Source organism: Vespa velutina, chromosome 18 (assembly GCF_912470025.1).
Source record: "Vespa velutina chromosome 18, iVesVel2.1, whole genome shotgun sequence".
In the NCBI taxonomy this organism is placed as follows: Eukaryota; Metazoa; Arthropoda; class Insecta; order Hymenoptera; family Vespidae; genus Vespa; species Vespa velutina.
In genome coordinates, this window is record NC_062205.1 from 3,645,208 (window position 1) to 3,661,960 (window position 16,753).

General features: G+C 35.1%; 5 protein-coding genes across 6 annotated transcripts; all 5 read right to left on the reverse strand.

Annotated features, from left to right (window-relative positions):
* Positions 1-561: 561 nt before the first annotated feature.
* LOC124955567 lies at positions 562-4,246 on the reverse strand. Its single transcript, XM_047510156.1, has 10 exons — positions 3,941-4,246; positions 3,646-3,793; positions 3,390-3,489; positions 3,211-3,321; positions 2,937-3,092; positions 1,266-2,122; positions 1,086-1,185; positions 913-1,023; positions 679-834; positions 562-612 (listed from the first exon to the last, which is right to left on the reverse strand). The coding sequence occupies exons 1-10, from the start codon at positions 4,113-4,115 to the stop codon at positions 562-564; spliced, it is 1,965 nt and encodes a 654-aa protein (XP_047366112.1). The 5' UTR covers positions 4,116-4,246.
* A 1,126-nt stretch (positions 4,247-5,372) lies between these two features.
* LOC124955335 (odorant receptor 22c-like) lies at positions 5,373-6,986 on the reverse strand. Of its 2 annotated transcripts, XM_047509622.1 has the most exons (6): positions 6,494-6,986; positions 6,139-6,394; positions 5,959-6,058; positions 5,786-5,896; positions 5,552-5,707; positions 5,373-5,485 (listed from the first exon to the last, which is right to left on the reverse strand). In XM_047509622.1, exons 1-6 carry the CDS (start codon positions 6,963-6,965, stop codon positions 5,435-5,437), a joined length of 1,146 nt encoding a protein of 381 aa, XP_047365578.1. In that variant the 5' UTR covers positions 6,966-6,986; the 3' UTR covers positions 5,373-5,434. The 2 variants fall into 2 exon arrangements, with proteins under 2 accessions (XP_047365578.1, XP_047365577.1); XM_047509621.1 differs by having other exon boundaries at positions 6,139-6,986.
* Positions 6,987-8,567: 1,581 nt separating this feature from the next.
* On the reverse strand, positions 8,568-10,578 carry LOC124955336 (odorant receptor 45b-like). The gene is made up of 5 exons (XM_047509623.1): positions 9,746-10,578; positions 9,490-9,589; positions 9,212-9,322; positions 8,830-8,985; positions 8,568-8,699 (listed from the first exon to the last, which is right to left on the reverse strand). Exons 1-5 carry the CDS (start codon positions 10,543-10,545, stop codon positions 8,646-8,648), a joined length of 1,221 nt encoding a protein of 406 aa, XP_047365579.1. The 5' UTR covers positions 10,546-10,578; the 3' UTR covers positions 8,568-8,645.
* Positions 10,579-11,210: 632 nt separating this feature from the next.
* Positions 11,211-13,596, reverse strand: LOC124955568 (odorant receptor 43a-like). The gene is made up of 5 exons (XM_047510157.1): positions 12,298-13,596; positions 12,046-12,145; positions 11,612-11,719; positions 11,349-11,504; positions 11,211-11,264 (listed from the first exon to the last, which is right to left on the reverse strand). The coding sequence occupies exons 1-5, from the start codon at positions 13,104-13,106 to the stop codon at positions 11,211-11,213; spliced, it is 1,227 nt and encodes a 408-aa protein (XP_047366113.1). The 5' UTR covers positions 13,107-13,596.
* A 609-nt stretch (positions 13,597-14,205) lies between these two features.
* Positions 14,206-16,540, reverse strand: LOC124955353 (odorant receptor 43a-like). Its single transcript, XM_047509666.1, has 5 exons — positions 15,492-16,540; positions 15,241-15,340; positions 15,062-15,172; positions 14,788-14,943; positions 14,206-14,709 (listed from the first exon to the last, which is right to left on the reverse strand). Exons 1-5 carry the CDS (start codon positions 16,304-16,306, stop codon positions 14,659-14,661), a joined length of 1,233 nt encoding a protein of 410 aa, XP_047365622.1. The 5' UTR covers positions 16,307-16,540; the 3' UTR covers positions 14,206-14,658.
* Positions 16,541-16,753: the final 213 nt, after the last annotated feature.

Genomic DNA, 16,753 nt, shown 5'->3' on the forward strand with positions numbered 1-16,753 from the left:
TAAGAGTGTAGATACGTGATATTCTCTTAATTTTGGTATTGCACGATTTGTTCTTCCGCCATTCTTACGAAATCGCTATAACTTTATACACAATTTTTCTCAAGACTTGCACTCGTCGTCAGTGTTCAGATCCCGGACGAGCCCTAAGAATTGTTATGAATGCATCATCAACCATGATCGACGTTTGAACGATTGCTCGGTACTATGTAACTATTTACGGCTTTAAACGTAACAAAGTTCGCCTGACCGAACCTAGCAAAGCAAATACAAATGCAAATGGGCGCCAGTGCTCTTCATTGGATTTCCTTCAGCAGGATTTGCCGTAGAGACGTAACAATAGGTTAGTGTAAATAATGTGATCTCCGTGATTTCTTATGACTTCTTACAAGTGTTACGGATCGTAAGTTTTAAGGTATGTAAAGGGGGAGAAAAAAAGAAAAATATTTTTCTGGCAGGATAACAAGTTAAATGTTTGTTAAATCAAAAAAATAATATTGTGCTTTAATCAAATTATCGTCGAAGATTATGTTCCTTTACATTTTCAGAACTCGATAACCTTAATTACGTCAATGTTCGTAACATATTTAAATAGGCGACCGAAGATTTGATAATCTGTCATGAATGAACGAATAAATGTAACATTTCTTTTTCTAATTCACATTTTTAGTGCATACTTACGTCGCTGAAACTACTCAAAGAAAGCTCCATGAAATTCCCGGCAGTTAATTTCGTCGTTGTTCTCGACATGGCGATTAGGAGAATAAGAGGTTGACTTTTCTTTCCTGTTAAACGATACCAATCGATCGCGTACGTTCGCTCCCCTAATATTTGACACTAAGAGAAAATACATTTTCTATGAATTTATCTTATCATAATGATTCCATTCGATGAATTATAAATAATTTAACAAACCTGTTCTATAAGTAGCTCCCCTATGTAACAAAATATGAAAATATTGAAAGTCACGGATGTAAGAACTATGCCATACGTTATGCAACCTAATCTTTCGGACATGTTACTTTCCTGTAACAAAATATTTTGTCGTTCATTCGTCGTTCATTTGGTTATATCAAACTCATACCCACCATAATGCAATAATATCCAAGTAAGCACATATTTAAAGTACATCCGACGACCTCGATTAGAGAAACCTCATTTAATAAATTTTCAGTGAGCGATATGAAACTATAAAAACAAAATCATTTTCAGATAAAACAATACGGCTAGTCTTCTTCGAGGAAAAAGTTTAAAGAGAGAGAGCTTACTTCAAAGTTCGAACATGTTGTTGAATGATACTCGCCATTCTTTCGTCCACGTTGGAACACATGCCTTCTCGACCATCCAACAAGTGTTCCAGCCAATTCATCAAGACCTGCAGCTGTCCGCAAGCGTGCATCGTGAAAACGGCTGCCAAACTGCAAGTACCAGCTGCGATCGAATGAGCCGTAAATCCGTAAAGACATTGAATAAAGATAATAATTTCGTTTGCCGGACTGTAACGAATATCCATGAGCAAGCTGGTTACGGGAAAAGGGGCTGGCCTATATGTTACGTTTATAGCAGGTGCAAAAACCTTTCCGCTCATCAAAGGTAAGACAATGTGATAAAAACCAGCAGCACCGAAAGTCAAAATGATGCAAAGAGTTACGAGACGACGTCCGGTATGAAGTTTTTCGATCATTATTCGTTCGTCCTCGAAATGCGATATCTTCTTCCAATCCATCTCGATGAACTCGATGCAACATCGAATGTCTTTCTCTCGGATAGTCAAAAAGGTATACTTAAGAAAGGCCATCACACAGAAACTCAATGGACCGGTAAGCTTCAACTTATAGTAGATACTTTCGACCTCAAAAATCACGTAAGGAACGCAAGATACAAAGACAAAAATCATCAGAAAATAAAAGATCACGTTTTTTCCTCTACGGAGAAAATTGTCCTTCCAAGAAACCTCGACGCAATCTCTTTTCAATGGCCAAATACCCAATGGCTCCAAAATCCAGCGATTTGGTTCGGTTGTAAGATTTGCGTACTTCATGTAGTTGTCGCAGTCATTGTTCGCGGAAGTATAGTTATCGCTTTTGGTAATCATATTTAACTTGATATCTTCACTACCTCTCAACTATTACTGATAGTACTTGCATCATTTTATATATTCGTGGAGTTATTGTGCGCCTGCGTTGAGCTGAGCATTACACATTCCCCCCTTAAGATCGAAGATACGTAAATGCTACTCTTTAACTTAGAAATAATATCTGGGAACGCTGTTAAACGATCGTATGATTTCCGCCAAAGGGATCGACCCTTCTATGCGATACGTTACGCAGAATATTCATTCACGACATCTCTATCTTTTTCGAGACGGTGGTTCAAACGTAATCAATAAACACGGTCCAAGCGCAACTTCTATTCGTGTAATAGTAAGAAAATAACTTTTTGGAATGAACTAGCAGAGTTATTCTTGGTGTGATAAAGAGTGAACTTTTACTCTGACTTATTACTCGTTATGAACGATCGAAGAACAATTACAGTACAACTGTAATTGTGCATATTGATAAGTCATTCGAACAGGATACAATGTTGTAGGAATTTTTTTTTTAATACTATTTCAAAGTGCGCCACAAAGAGAATTATTTACTTTGGCATATTTTATATAGTACAGATTTTCTATTTTTATAATTACTTATTCTTATTGTAAGATATAATTCAAACAAATTTGTTTCAACTTTCATTATAATAATTCTACAACTACTCAAACCTCTCGATTCCTGACGATAAAAACTGCAATTCCGGTCATTGATTTTAGATGCTATTTCGAAGGATGTTGAAATATCCAACCGAAGTTTTAATGATCTACAAAAATAAGATCGTATGCTGATCATTTGGAATCATTACGAGAATATTAAAAACCTCATTGCGTTTATGAATGTACTTACGCCATTAAAATTTCTGAGTGACATGTGCATCAATTTACCGGCTACGATTTTTATTGGATGATTCGATGCTAATATTAGCAATATTAGGCTTTGAGCGCTTTTCGTCGGAAGACGATTCCATTCAAGAGTACAAGAAGTTATTCCGACTTTCGCACCCTTGAAAAAATAATACAAGTGTTATATTTCTCTATGAAAAAGTATAAAAGAAAAATAAATAAATAATAAAAAGAATAAGATCGATAGGAAGCTGGAAAATAAGAAAAACATTTCGCACCTGTTCCGAAAGAAGCTCGCCGATGTAACAAAAAATAAACATGTTAAAGGCGAAAGATAGGAGAAAAATGAAATATGTAATTAATCCGGTCGTATCACTATTTTCCCACTCCTACGAATTTGATGATTCTTTTATTAGTTTGACGATATTAGTCAAATGTACAAATCTAAAAAGCGTACCATGATAACGTAATACAAAACAAGACAAACGAGACTAGTACAACCCAAGATCTCTACCATGCACATGTACTGCAGAATCCCTTCTACTTCCTTTACGAAACTGAAAATAAAATATTGCTAAGATATAGATCTGGTATAATTTTACAGAGGATCATCGTGCATGCGGAGCTCGAGTCACGCAACCTTTTAAAAGTATATAAAGGGGAAATGCAAAGTTGTGTGAAAATGATGTAAAACGTTAAAAGGTAATACTTACGTTTTAGATCGGATTTGATGTTTAATTACCTCGGCAATTCGCGTATCTGGATCAGTACCATCGACGTCGTCTTTCCCATCGACAATGTCTCTCATCATTCTCATAAGAATTTCGAGTTGGCCACACGCGTGCATGATCAGGAAGGTCGCTAAACCACAAACGCCACAAGCTACCGAATAAACGGCGAAGCCAGCAAGAAATTGTCCAAGAAAGACAAGCTCGTAAGCTGGAGTTTCTTGCTCGTCAAATAATACGAAGTAACTCGGACATGCAAGGGGTCATATTGTGAGATTACCGATGATGATTTTGCCTTTTGTAAGAGGTAAGATAGTACGATAAGACATTCCCGCGCCATACAGAAAAGAGACTGACATCAACGCCAAAGTCCTTCCGATCTTGGCATGTGACATCATTGATTCGTAATCCTTTTTCAACACTATTTTTTTCCAATCTTCCCTAACATGCTTCATACATTCTCGAATCTTTTTCCCGCGCGTTATTAATATACTATATTTCAGAGCGTTTATCGAACACGAGCAGAGAGGACCTAAGATCTTCAGCCGTATGCGTGTATTCTGTTCTATTAAGAAAATTCGAAGCAGCCCTGGTACGAGTAGAAAGGTAAAGAGAAAGTAACAAAAGCCTTTTGCAAAATAGCTATAGAACTTTTCGATGTTTGTGCTTTCTTCGTAGAGCGGCCATGCCCCGATCACTTTCAAAATACAACGTCCTATTTGTATGGAATAATTTAGAGCGAATTCGATTCTATTAGAATATGCGATAACGCGGGATTTTTTCTCCTCTAAGTGTTTCATTTCTGGTACGACCATATCACGATTGGAATGTTCTTATCAGGATCCCTTGCTTCACTGAGCGAGCAGCGTATAGAATGTAGATGGGGCAATGGGCTTTACGCTTGCGTGCAAAAGCCCATTACAGAGGGAGAGCTTATTTCAGTTACAAAGTGCACTGCGAATGCAACGGCTTACGTTATCTTCTACCTGCCGGAGTGTGTTCTACCTACGTATGTACATACATTTATAAATTGTTATAAGTTTTAAATTGTAATCTCCATTGGTAGGACCAATGGTATATCGATGCTTTTTCTCTTTTTCCTTTGTTTCTTTATTTTCGTCACGTCATTCATTCAGAGAAAACAAAGTATCTTAATACGACAATAGATATCGCGATAATTGAACTTATAATATATTTTTAATTTTATTGATCTACGATTGTAGATACGTGATATTCTTTTAATGTTGGTATTGCACGATTTGTTCTTCCGCCATTCTTACGAAATCGCTATAACTTTATATACAATTTTTCTCGAGACTTGCACTCGTCGTCAGTGTTCAGATCCCGGACGAGCCCTAAGAAATTGTTATGAATGCATCATCAACCATGATCGACGTTTGAACGATTGCTCGGTACTATGTAACTATTTACGGCTTTAAACGTAACAAAGTCCGCCTGACCGAACCTAGCAAAGCAAATACAAATGAAAATGGGCGCCAGTGCTCTTCATTGGATTTCCTTCAGCAGGATTTGCCGTAGTGACGTAACAATAGTTTAGTGTAAATAATGTGATCTCCGTGATTTCTTATGACTTATTACAAGTGTTACGGATCGTAAGTTTTAAGGTATGTAAAGGGTGTAAAAAAAGAAAAATATTTTTCTGGGCAGGATAACAAGTTAAATATTTGTTAAATCAAAAAAATAATATTGTGCTTTAATCAGATTATCGTCAAAAGTTATGTTCCTTTACATTCTCAGAACACGATAAACTTAATTACGTCAATGTTCGTAACATATTTAAATAGGCGACCGACGATTTGATAATCTGTCATGAATGAACGAATAAAGGTAACTCTACTTTTTCTAATTCCCATTTTTACTACATACTTACGTCGCTGAAACTACTCAAAGAAAGCTCCATGAAATTTCCAGCAGTTAATTTCGTTGTTGCTCTCGACATGGCGATTAGGAGAATAAGAGGTTGACTTTTCTTTCCTGTTAAACGATACCAATCGATCGCGTACGTTCGCTCCCCTAATATTTGACACTAATAGAAAATATATTTTTTATAAATTTATCTTATCATACTGATTCCATTCGATGAATTATAAATAATTTAACAAACCTGTTCTATAAGTAGCTCCCCTATGTAACAAAATATGAAAATATTGAAAGTCACGGATGTAAGAATTATGCCATACGTTATGCAGCCTAATGTTTCGGACATGTTACTTTCCTGTAACAAAATATTTTGTCGTTCATTCGTTGCTCATTTGGTTATACCAAACTCATACTCACCATAATGCAATAATATCCAAGTAAGCACATATTTAAAGTACATCCTACGACCTCGATTAGAGAAACCTCATGTAATAAATTTTCAGTGAGCGATATGAAACTATAAAAACAAAATCATTTTCAGATAAAACAATACGGCTAGTCTTCTTCGAGGAAAAAGTTTAAAGAGAGAGAGCTTACTTCAAAGTTCGAACATGTTGTTGAATGATACTCGCCATTCTTTCGTCCACGTTGGAACACATGCCTTCCCGACCATCCAACAAGTGTTCCAGCCAATTCATCAAGACCTGCAGTTGCCCGCAAGCGTGCATCGTGAAAATGGCTGCCAAACTGCAAGTACCAGCTGCGATCGAATGAGCCGCAAATCCGTAAAGACATTGAATAAAGATAATGATTTCGTTTGCCGGACTGTAACGAATATCCATGAGGAAGCTAGCTACGGGAAAAGGAGCTGGCCTGTATGTTACGTTTATAGCAGGTGCAAAAACCTTTCCGCTCATCAAAGGTAAGACAATATAATAAAAACTAGCAGCACCGTAAGTGAAAATGATGCAAATAGTCACGAGACGACGTCCGAAGTAAACTTTATTTATCATTATTCGTTCGTCCTCGAAATGCGTTATCCTCTTCCAATCCATCTCGATAGATTCCACGCAATATCGAATTTCCTCCTCTCGGATAGTCAAAAAGATATACTTGAGAATGGCCATCGCACAGAAACTCAATGGACCGGTAAGCTTCAATTTATCGTAGATACTTTCGACCTCAAAAATCACGTAAGGAACGCAAGATACAAAGACAAAGATCATCAGAAAATAAAAGATCACGTTTTTTCCTTTACGAAGAAAATTGTCCTTCCAAGAAACCTCGGCGCAATATCTTTTCAATGGCCAAATACCTAATGGCTCCAAAATCCAGCGATTCTGTTCGGTTGTGAGATTTACGTACTTCATGTAGTCGTCGCCGTCATTGTTCGCGTGAGTATAATTATCATATTTGGTAATCATACTTAACGTGATATCTTCACTACCTCTCAACTATTACTGATAGTACCAGCATCATTTTTTATATTCATAGACTTATTGTGCGCCTGCGTTGAATCGAGCATTACTCATTCCCCCCTTATGATCGAAGATACGTAAATGCGACTCTTTAACTTAGAAATAGTATATGGGAACGCTATTAAATAATCGTATGATTTCCGCTAAAGGGATCGACCCTTTTATGCGATACGTTACATAGAATATATGTATAATTGTACGTATAATACATTTTTAATTTTATTGATCTACGAGCGTAGATACGTGATATTTTTTTAATTTTGATTTTGCGCGATCTGTTCTTCTGCCATTCTTACGAAATCGCTATAACTTTATATATGATTTTTCTCGAGACTTGCACTCGTCGTCAGTGTTCAGTTTCTGGACGAGCCTTAAGAATTTGTACGGATAAGAGCAACGTGAAAGAAAAAAAAAAATATACCTGAAATATAATTCTTTCCTTGATGACTCAGTTCTTATGTAATGGATGTAGAAATTATGCCATACGTTAGGCAATCTAAACGTTGGGTAATATTTCTCATTCCTGTAACAAAACATTTTATTGTTTTTTCGTCGTTCATTTTGTTATACAAAACGTATAATCATCATAATGCAGTAATATCCAACTAAACATTTATTTCACTTACATACATCCTAGACGATCTGAGAAACCTCATGTAATAAATTCTCATAGAGTGATATAAAGCTAATAAGCAAAATTTCTTTCAGATAAGCAATATGGCTATTCTTCGAGAGAAGTAAGATCAATGATAAGAAATTTACTTGAAGATTTGGGCGTCATATCGAATGATACTTACTATTCCTTCGTCCACGTTAGGGCACATAACTTCCCGAGCATTTAGCAAGCCTTCCAACCAATTCATCAGGATGTGCAGCTTGTCATAGATGTTCCCAATCTTCAAGATCACATTAGGAATATAAAATACAAAGACGAAAGAATATCATCGAAAAGTAAAGAATCGAGGATTTTATTGTGAGATATACGTACTTTTTGTAGTCTTTGTCGTTCACGTAAGTATAATTATTGTATTTATTAATGATGGTTAACGTGATATTTTCTCACTATCCCCTAGCTATTACTAATGTAATTAACTTATATGTACGCAATTATCGAGTACTTTCTCATTGTCTCTCTCCTTTAATATGGGATATACATAATTACGACTTTTTAACTTAGAAATAATATATGAGTACGCTATTAAACGATTATCCGATTTTCGCAAAAGGGATCGACCCTTCTATGCGATACGTTATACAGGATATTATTTCCCTATTACGATCACGTTTTACGCATATCTACTATTTATTCAGTCCTTAGATTCTATGAAAATACGTAGAAACAATGTTCTAAGTCATGCACGCACGCACGATTTATCTATCGACCACCGATATTCCTTCCGTAGCAAACTATCAAGTATGTTATTTTCATGCCGCTTCAGTCAATGCTTAGAATTATTGATTCTGATTATTGGAAGGTGAATGTGCGTCTGTTGAAGTGGACATTGAAAATATGGTTTTGGATATAAATTAAAAGTCAAATAATATTATTCCCTTTTTTTTTGTTACTTTCTTTTAGAAGTGAACAGTCTAATAAATACTAAATCATGTTTCTACCAATAATATATTCTAGATTGTAAACGTACGAAGCATGTTCAAGTAGGCAGTAGCTGACTTAATAACCTGGATTTAAAAGTAAAAAAGGTTTAGAGAAAAGTTATTCAAGTAATAATTTCAATCCTTAGGATCCTACCAAGTGATAATTTTAAATTTTAGGATCCTATCATTTATATTTGTCCGTTTGAATACTTACGTCGCAAAAACTACTTATAGATAATTCAATAAAATTGCCAGCGGTCAATCTGGTGGACGAATTAGACATCATAATTATCAACACAAGGGCAAGACTTTTTCTTTCCGGTATCCGGTACCAATCTATCATGTAAGATCTTTCACCAACTTTCACAGTCTGTTACAACATCTTTGCAATTAGTATAGAAAATATTTCGCGCGAATGTTCTGGGTCTTTTGAATTTTTTATGTTTTTCGAATTCTTATTTATTTCGTATTCCTATTCGCATTTATCACGTATTACGTATAAACGTTCTACGTATGTACGTAACGTAAACGCTTTTCTATCGTATAATATTTTAATCATATTAAAAAATTCTGCGAAAGATGATTAAGGGAAATACCTGTTCGGCAAGAACTTCGCCTATGTAACAAAATATGAAGATGTTGAATGTGACCGATGTAAGTAATATTAAATAAGTAAAGCTATCGAGTGGTCGTCTAATATCCCATTCCTGCAATTTATAGATAATAGAAGTAAATAATCTATATAATGAAAATTTGTGCGTAGTATTAATGGAAACAAAAGAAAGGAAACGAGGAGAAAATGGAAAAGAAAGGGATGAAAAAAAAAAATCGTTCAACGTGCAAGAATGATTTATTTACTAGATCGTATGCGTACCACCATACAATAATATCCGAGGCAACACATGTTCAAAGTGCATCCCATTAACTCAACGAGGGATATTTCTCGTATTATCTCTTCTGTGCGTTTAATGAAACTAAAATGTAAAAATTCCATATTGATGTAGACGTAACTATTATCGATAGAAGATATCGAGTATAGGCGAGCTGGAAATTAAGTGTCCAAGGGTATACAACTATATTTGATACCGTCGAAGGAAAGCGAGCATGATAGAACATTAAAGTAGGCTTACCTGAAAGCACGCATGTGCTGTTCGACGATATCAGCCAATCTGTTGTCGAGCGTGTCCGAGACATCTTCTCGACCGTCGACGAGATATTCAAGCCAGGACATAAGTATTTCAAGTTGACCGCAAGCATGCATCGCGAGAAGTGCGGCGAGACCGCAGGTAGCTACGGTTATGTTATGTGCGACCAGACCGGAAAAGAGTTGAAGAACGTAGAAAATCTCATTGATTGGGCTTAGACGAGTGTCCGCGACGATCTTCGGTACAGGATATACGAGAGATCTATACGTAATGTTTTTCTCTTCGTCAAAAACTTTTTGACGTGTCATTGGTAAGGCTACGTAGTAAAAGAGAACGCCACCATACATAAATATACCGCAAATTATTAAGAGTTTACGTCCAAATTTTGCATTCTCGATCATAATCTTTTTATCTTCGAGATATTTTACGTTCCTCCAATCCATCTCTATGCAACCTATACACCTCCGTATATCGTTCTCGCGGACTATCAGAACGAAATATTTTATAGCAGCCATCAAGAAAAAGCTGAGCGCGCTGCCAAGTTTCAAGTGACTGTAAAAGTCTTCTAGCTCAAGAACTAAATACATTCCGCCAAATATCAAGATGAAACCTAATAGCATATAGCAAATCACGATTGTAATCTTTTTTAGAAAAATCTCGAATAGATCGTTTTTAGAGACATCTGATGAAAAAGGCCAAGTACCAATCGGTTTAGATACCCAACGATTTAGAGAGACACTTAGATCAACGTCCTTTTCGAAACTGTCAACCATGAAATTTTCCATGTAGTACCGACAAGACAGAGCCGTTTGTCTGGTCTCAATGCTAAAACGTTACTGAATCTTTAGGACACAATTAGAAATGCACCCTCGAACGAATCAGTTTTGCGCTTGCGCTAATTTCGTCCCGCCTATCCTTTCTGTCATAGGTCATATTAGTTCATACTCTTGTTTTATTCTACTGTGAGATAATATTGGCTGTGTGTGTTTTATCGGTGCTCCTTAAAAACCTCGGCAACGTTCTATGTGATTTTCATGAAAATTATAAAATTCTTAAAAGCAAGCGTGCTGCGTTTTATTTTTGGCGAAACTGATAAGAATGTCTACTTATATGCGAGGCCAGTGTACACAAAGCTATACGAACAACACCAATACGAACCATTACTTACGATAGAATTTACGAAATATATTCATTCTGTACTAGATTGCTTTAATGTTCTTTGTACTTTTTCCTCCTATATATATATATATATATATATTTTTTTTTTTTTTTTTTAACTCAAACATAATGATAAAACAAGAATGCAAAACAATGTTTACGATAAAAAGCAAGGAAAGCAAAAAGAATTCTTGTATTCGTCGATTTTTTTTCCCCTAGTAAGTTTGTTTATTGTTTAACATTGATATTAATAGTCCCTAATCGTATCTTTTGAGATCAAAGCTCGATACAACTACGAAGTAGTATTTCGAAGAAAATTGAAGTATCCGATAGCTGTTTTAAACATCTGTCAAAATTGAATCGTCGATTATATCACATTCGTAATTAAGTTAAACTATCGATGAGAATTTGAAAGGATCTTAATATTTACCGTAGTAAAGTTACTTAATGTCAGAGGCACAAACTTGCCTGGTACCAACTTCTGTAGATCATTCGCTACAAGTATTACTATTATCAAATTTTTAACAGATTTAAGGAGGAGATTATGCCAGCCGAGCGTTCTTGAAATTGTTATGACTTTCATATTCTGGAGAATAAATTTCGATTATGAGAAAGAAATGTAGGAAATTCGTAGAAAAACCGATTAAAAATTGATTAGAAATATTAAAAATTAAAAATTGATTTAAAAAATACCTGAGTATCTAGAAGTTCTCCAATGTAACAAAAAATGAAAAGATTGAAAGTGAACGATATGATGATTATCGAATACCCTATTATAGATATTATGCTGTAAGTATAATCCTGTAAATTTATTAACAAGTTATGTCTATTATGAAAGGAGTAATATATACCTATGCATTTATTATTCATTTTATTTAAATTTAATACAATATTAAAAAGCTCGAAATGAACGTGATTTTCGTACGAATTGAAATAAAATTTTCGAACGATAGATTTGAAAAAAAACATTAGAAATTGACAATAAATGATGTGATGACGTGTATATAACGAGTTTGTACGATCGAATTAAAAGGAAAATTTGTACAGCTAAGTATTGAATTGAGCCAATGCCTTCTGTAATATCGTAGATGTATACACTATCTCTCTTTTTATTTTCTTCATCGTACCCTATTCAAAGCGTAAAAGACGACGCAAATACTGAGCATGCAAAAAAATATTTCCGCTAGGCACATGTACTGTACAATCTCCGTTACTTTTTTCAGGAAGCTGTAACAAACAATATAAGTAAATAACAATAATTACTGATACATACATGCAAATTTTAATGAAGAATAATAAAAATGGTTAGATGTGTGCATCTTATATTTTAATTTTAAGTGTGTTTGTGAGTATACTCCATCGCTTGTTTTCCGACTTGCCTTTTGCTTTTTATCTGATGCAGAATCGTCAAGTGGATGAGATTGTCAGCATTTCCAATGTCCGAGTTCGCCGTCTCGATATCCTGAATTTCTCTTATCAGAATATCAATTTGGCCGCAGATATGCATGATAAAGTATGTCGTTAAAGCGAATACTGTCGAAGCGATGATTAAAACAACGAATCCAGTAAATATTTGAGCGAAGTAAATGAATTCGTAAACTGGTGATTTCTGCACGTCGAAAAAAATGTAATAACTTGGAAGAGGCAATCGTCTTATCGTAACATTGTTTACAATTATGTTCCCTTTGGTGAGTGGTATTATCACACGGTTAAATAAACTTGCACCATAGATCAAGCAAGTTGACAGTATCACCAAAGATCTTCCAAGTTTGCCTCGAGATAACATATTCTCATAATCCTGCCGCAATATAATATTTTTCCAGTCCTCTTTTGTCTCGTACAAACATATTTTTATTTCTTTATTATGCATCAATAAAAAAATATATTTGATAACATTTGCGAAATTCATTAAAATCATGCTAATGATTCTGATTTTAACTCTTGTGGATTTTGTCTTGAAAATCGCGTATAGTACGCTGGGTGCAAAAAAGAATATTATCAAAGCGAAAAGAAAAACGTTCATGCAGTATTTGTAAATTCTTTCGGATGTAGAAACATTGTCATCGAGCGGCCAGGCGGCGACCATTTTCAAAAGATATCGGGCCACGCTTATTATGTATTCAAAATTATCTTCGTAGGTAATGTGAACTTTATTTTTTTCAAATTTCTCTTGAACATTAGATTTCATGTTTTATACTCGTCTATTCCAAACTTCGAGCAGTTCCCTAACATCACCATAGGACAACTAAGAGTTCTGAAGTAACTATAATCGATAAACTCAGAAGGGGAAAAAAAAAGTAGTGGTAAATTAATTGATCGCGCATTTACGCTTGCGCAAGGAGTTGCGCTAGCCAGTACGATGGAAAATGTAAAACGAAAATATAACGTTGTTCTGTGAACGTGAAATACACTCGAAGGATTTTGGGTGCTTTTGTCAAAGTGTCAAGGTAATGTTCAAAAACGTTGATTTTTTTCTTGCCCAAATAACATTTGTTTACAGAGATATACACGAAAGGAAGAATTCCCAGAGTAACTTTAATTAAACGGATATTGTTTAGGATTAAACTTGGCATCGTTTCTTGAAAAATATTAGAATAATCAGTGACACTTCTCGTTATCTACAATCACAAAAGAATTACGTTATCATTTGAATGATAAGAGTAAAATGCAAGCCGATCGTAATGCTTACGACATTGAAATCGTTGAGGAAAGTATTCATCGTGTTAACAGCTACGAGCAAAGGTATGCTATGGCTCATTATTATTATGAACATATTTTCAAAGGTATATTGCACCAGTCAAGAGTAATAGATACTACGGTAGCCTTCGTACCTTAAGACAAGAGAAAGGTAAAAAAGAATAGCGGTAAATTAATTGAACGCGCTTATATGTTTGCGCAAGCAGTTGCGTTAAATAATACGACAACAAATGTAAAACGAGAATATAACATTGTCTCCGGAAAAGTAAAATAAACCAGAAGGATACTGAGTGTTTCTAAAGAAGCGTCTAATGGAATAGATGATATTCAAAAGCATTGGTTTTTTTCTTAGCCAAATAATATATATGTTCATGGAAATAAATTCATAAAAAGAAGAAAAAATTTCTTCTGGATAATTACATTTATTCCCAGAATAACTGCAATCGAATATTATTTAGAATTAAACTCGGCATTGTTTCTTGAAAAATATTAAAATAATCAGTGACACTTCTCGTTATATACAGTCACAAAAAATTCTTTTTTTACGACATCAGAAGACATGATCTCTCGTTTCTTTTTCAGTTGGTGATTCAGGCAAAACTGATGGGAACGGTTTAGGCGCGGTTTAGGGAGGGTGCAGCCCTCCTTTTGTCTCTTAGGGTGACAGAGAGTACGTATTTACGCTTGCCAGTTACAAGACGTTATTAGACTGGACGATCGAAGAACAGTACAATACAATGATTGGATAAGGATGGGACATTATGGAGGAATACAATGTCGAAGGTGTTATTTTTAATACGTCTTCAATGTGCACCAACAACGAGGATTATTTACTTTGCCAGGCGTATAATAGTAAAGATTTTTTAATTTTATAACTATACGCTCTTATTCTAAGAAATAACCGAAACAAATTTGTTTCTACTTTTATTATAATTCATTTAAACTACCGTCGCATATTCATTAATATTTTACAAAACTTGCAACTATTCAAATCGCTCGATTTGTGACTATAAAAATTGCAATTTCGGTCATTGATTTCCATATTAGATACTACTTCGAAGGATGTTGAAGTATCCGACCGCGGTCTTAATTATCTAGAAAAATAAGATCGTACGCGTTGACCATCTTTACGCGAATATCATAAACCACGTTGCTTTTGTGACTGTACTTACGTTATTGAAATTACTGAGTGACATGTCCATCAATTTACCAGCTACGATTTTTATCGGATGATTCGACGCTAATATTATCAATATTAGGCTTTGAGCGCTTTTCGTCGGAAGACGATTCCATTCAAGAGTACAAGAAGTTATTCCCACTTTCGCACCCTGGGACAAATAATAAAAGTATTATATTTCTCTATGAAAAAGTATAAAAGAGAAATAAATAAATAATAAAAAGAATAAGATCGATAGGAAGCTGGAAAATAAGAAAAACATTTCGCACCTGTTCCGAAAGAAGCTCGCCGATGTAACAAAAAATAAACATGTTAAAGGCGAAAGATAGGAGAAAAATGAAATATGTAATTAATCCGGTCGTATCACTATTTTCCCACTCCTACGAATTTGATGATTCTTTTATTAGTTTGACGATATTAGTCAAATGTACAAATCTAAAAAGCGTACCATGATAACGTAATACAAAACAAGACAAACGAGACTAGTACAACCCAAGATCTCTACCATGCACATGTACTGCAGAATCCCTTCTACTTCCTTTACGAAACTGAAAATAAAATATTGCTAAGATATAAGATCTGATATAATTTTACAGAGGATCATCGTGCATGCGGAGCTCGAGTCACGCAATCTTTTAAAAGTATATAAAGAAGAAATACAAACTCGTGTAAAAATGATGTATAACGTTAAATACTTACTTCTTGGATCGGATTTGATGTCTAATTACCTCGGCGATACGCGTATCCGGGTCAGTATCATCGACGTCGTCTTTCCCATCGACAATGTCTCTCATCATTCTCATAAGAATTTCAAGTTGGCCACACGCATGCATGATCAGAAAGGTCGCTAAACCACAAACGCCACAAGCTACCGAGTAGACGGCGAAGCCAGCAAGAAATTGTCCAAAAAAGACAAGCTCGTAAGCTGGTGATTTTTGCTCATCGAATATTACGAAGTAACTCGGACATGCAATGGGTCTTATTGTGAGGTTACCGACGATGTGTTTGCCTTTTGAGAGAGGCAAAATAGTACGGTAGGACATTCCAGCGCCATATATAAAAGAGGCTGACATCACCGCCAAAGTCCTTCCGACCTTGGCATGCGACATCATTGATTCGTAATCCTTTTCCAACACTACCTTTTTCCAATCCTCCCTTATATGTTTCATGCACTCTTGAATCTTTTTCCCACGCGTTATTAATATACTATATTTCGTAGCATTTATCGAACACGTACAAAGAGGACCAAAGATCTTAAGCCTTATGCGTGTATTATGTTCTATTAAGAAAATTCGAAGTAACCCTGGTACGAGTATAAAGGTAAAGAGAAAGTAACAAAAGAAATTTACAAAATAGCTATAGATTTTTTCGACATTTGAATTTTCTTTATAGAGTGGCCAAGCGCCGATCACTCTCAATATTCCACGGCCGATTTTTATCGAATAATTTAGAGCAATTTCGTTTCTATCGGAATATGCGGTAGCGCGAAATGTTTTCTCCTCTAACTGTCTCATTTCAGATACAATTTTATCACGATTGGGTCGTTCTTATCTGGCTCTTGAGTGTTACTGACCAAGCAGTCTGTGGAATCTAGATGGGACAGAGGCTTTACGCGCAGAAGCGCATCGCAGAGGGAGAACTTATTTCGATTGCAAAGTAGACTGCGAACGTAATGGCTTTTGTAATTCTTTACTTACAGTGATCACTACTACTTTCGTAGGTAACATATGTTCAATGACAGTTCGTTACAATTTCGTTTAAGACACTTTATCGATGCTTTTTTTTTTTTCAAGTTATCCCTCGAGCTCTTTCATAGCGTTCAAAGTATCTTAATAAAACAAAGGTGATCGCAATAATTGTACGTATAATACATTCTTAATTTTATTGAACGAATGCATCTATTGTATCATTTTTGATTGTTATTATTTTGAACTAATAATAAGAGTCGCACTTTTTACTCT

What these genes read in the sequence shown, in the direction of transcription:
- LOC124955567 (XM_047510156.1), bottom strand. Translation starts at nt 4,115, where the DNA reads ATGAAGCATGTTAGGGAAGATTGGAAAAAAATAGTGTTGAAAAAGGAT. An exon ending in TTTTGTATTACGTTATCATG is followed by an intron (nt 3,322 to 3,389) that starts GTACGCTTTTTA and finishes TCAAATTCGTAG; the next exon opens with GAGTGGGAAAATAGTGATAC. An exon ending in CACTCAGAAATTTTAATGGC is followed by an intron (nt 2,123 to 2,936) that starts GTAAGTACATTC and finishes TATCAGTAATAG; the next exon opens with TTGAGAGGTAGTGAAGATAT.
- LOC124955335 (XM_047509621.1), bottom strand. Translation starts at nt 6,965, where the DNA reads ATGATTACCAAATATGATAATTATACTCACGCGAACAATGACGGCGAC. An exon ending in CAACATGTTCGAACTTTGAA is followed by an intron (nt 6,059 to 6,138) that starts GTAAGCTCTCTC and finishes TTGTTTTTATAG; the next exon opens with TTTCATATCGCTCACTGAAA. An exon ending in CTTTGAGTAGTTTCAGCGAC is followed by an intron (nt 5,486 to 5,551) that starts GTAAGTATGTAG and finishes CATTCATGACAG; the next exon opens with ATTATCAAATCGTCGGTCGC.
- LOC124955336 (XM_047509623.1), bottom strand. Translation starts at nt 10,545, where the DNA reads ATGGAAAATTTCATGGTTGACAGTTTCGAAAAGGACGTTGATCTAAGT. An exon ending in TCGGATATTATTGTATGGTG is followed by an intron (nt 9,323 to 9,489) that starts GTACGCATACGA and finishes TATAAATTGCAG; the next exon opens with GAATGGGATATTAGACGACC. An exon ending in GCGAAGTTCTTGCCGAACAG is followed by an intron (nt 8,986 to 9,211) that starts GTATTTCCCTTA and finishes ATGTTGTAACAG; the next exon opens with ACTGTGAAAGTTGGTGAAAG.
- LOC124955568 (XM_047510157.1), bottom strand. Translation starts at nt 13,106, where the DNA reads ATGAAATCTAATGTTCAAGAGAAATTTGAAAAAAATAAAGTTCACATT. An exon ending in CATCAGATAAAAAGCAAAAG is followed by an intron (nt 12,146 to 12,297) that starts GCAAGTCGGAAA and finishes TGTTTGTTACAG; the next exon opens with CTTCCTGAAAAAAGTAACGG. An exon ending in TCTTTTACGCTTTGAATAGG is followed by an intron (nt 11,720 to 12,045) that starts GTACGATGAAGA and finishes ATAAATTTACAG; the next exon opens with GATTATACTTACAGCATAAT.
- LOC124955353 (XM_047509666.1), bottom strand. Translation starts at nt 16,306, where the DNA reads ATGAGACAGTTAGAGGAGAAAACATTTCGCGCTACCGCATATTCCGAT. An exon ending in GCGAGCTTCTTTCGGAACAG is followed by an intron (nt 14,944 to 15,061) that starts GTGCGAAATGTT and finishes TATTTGTCCCAG; the next exon opens with GGTGCGAAAGTGGGAATAAC. An exon ending in CACTCAGTAATTTCAATAAC is followed by an intron (nt 14,710 to 14,787) that starts GTAAGTACAGTC and finishes TTATTTTTCTAG; the next exon opens with ATAATTAAGACCGCGGTCGG.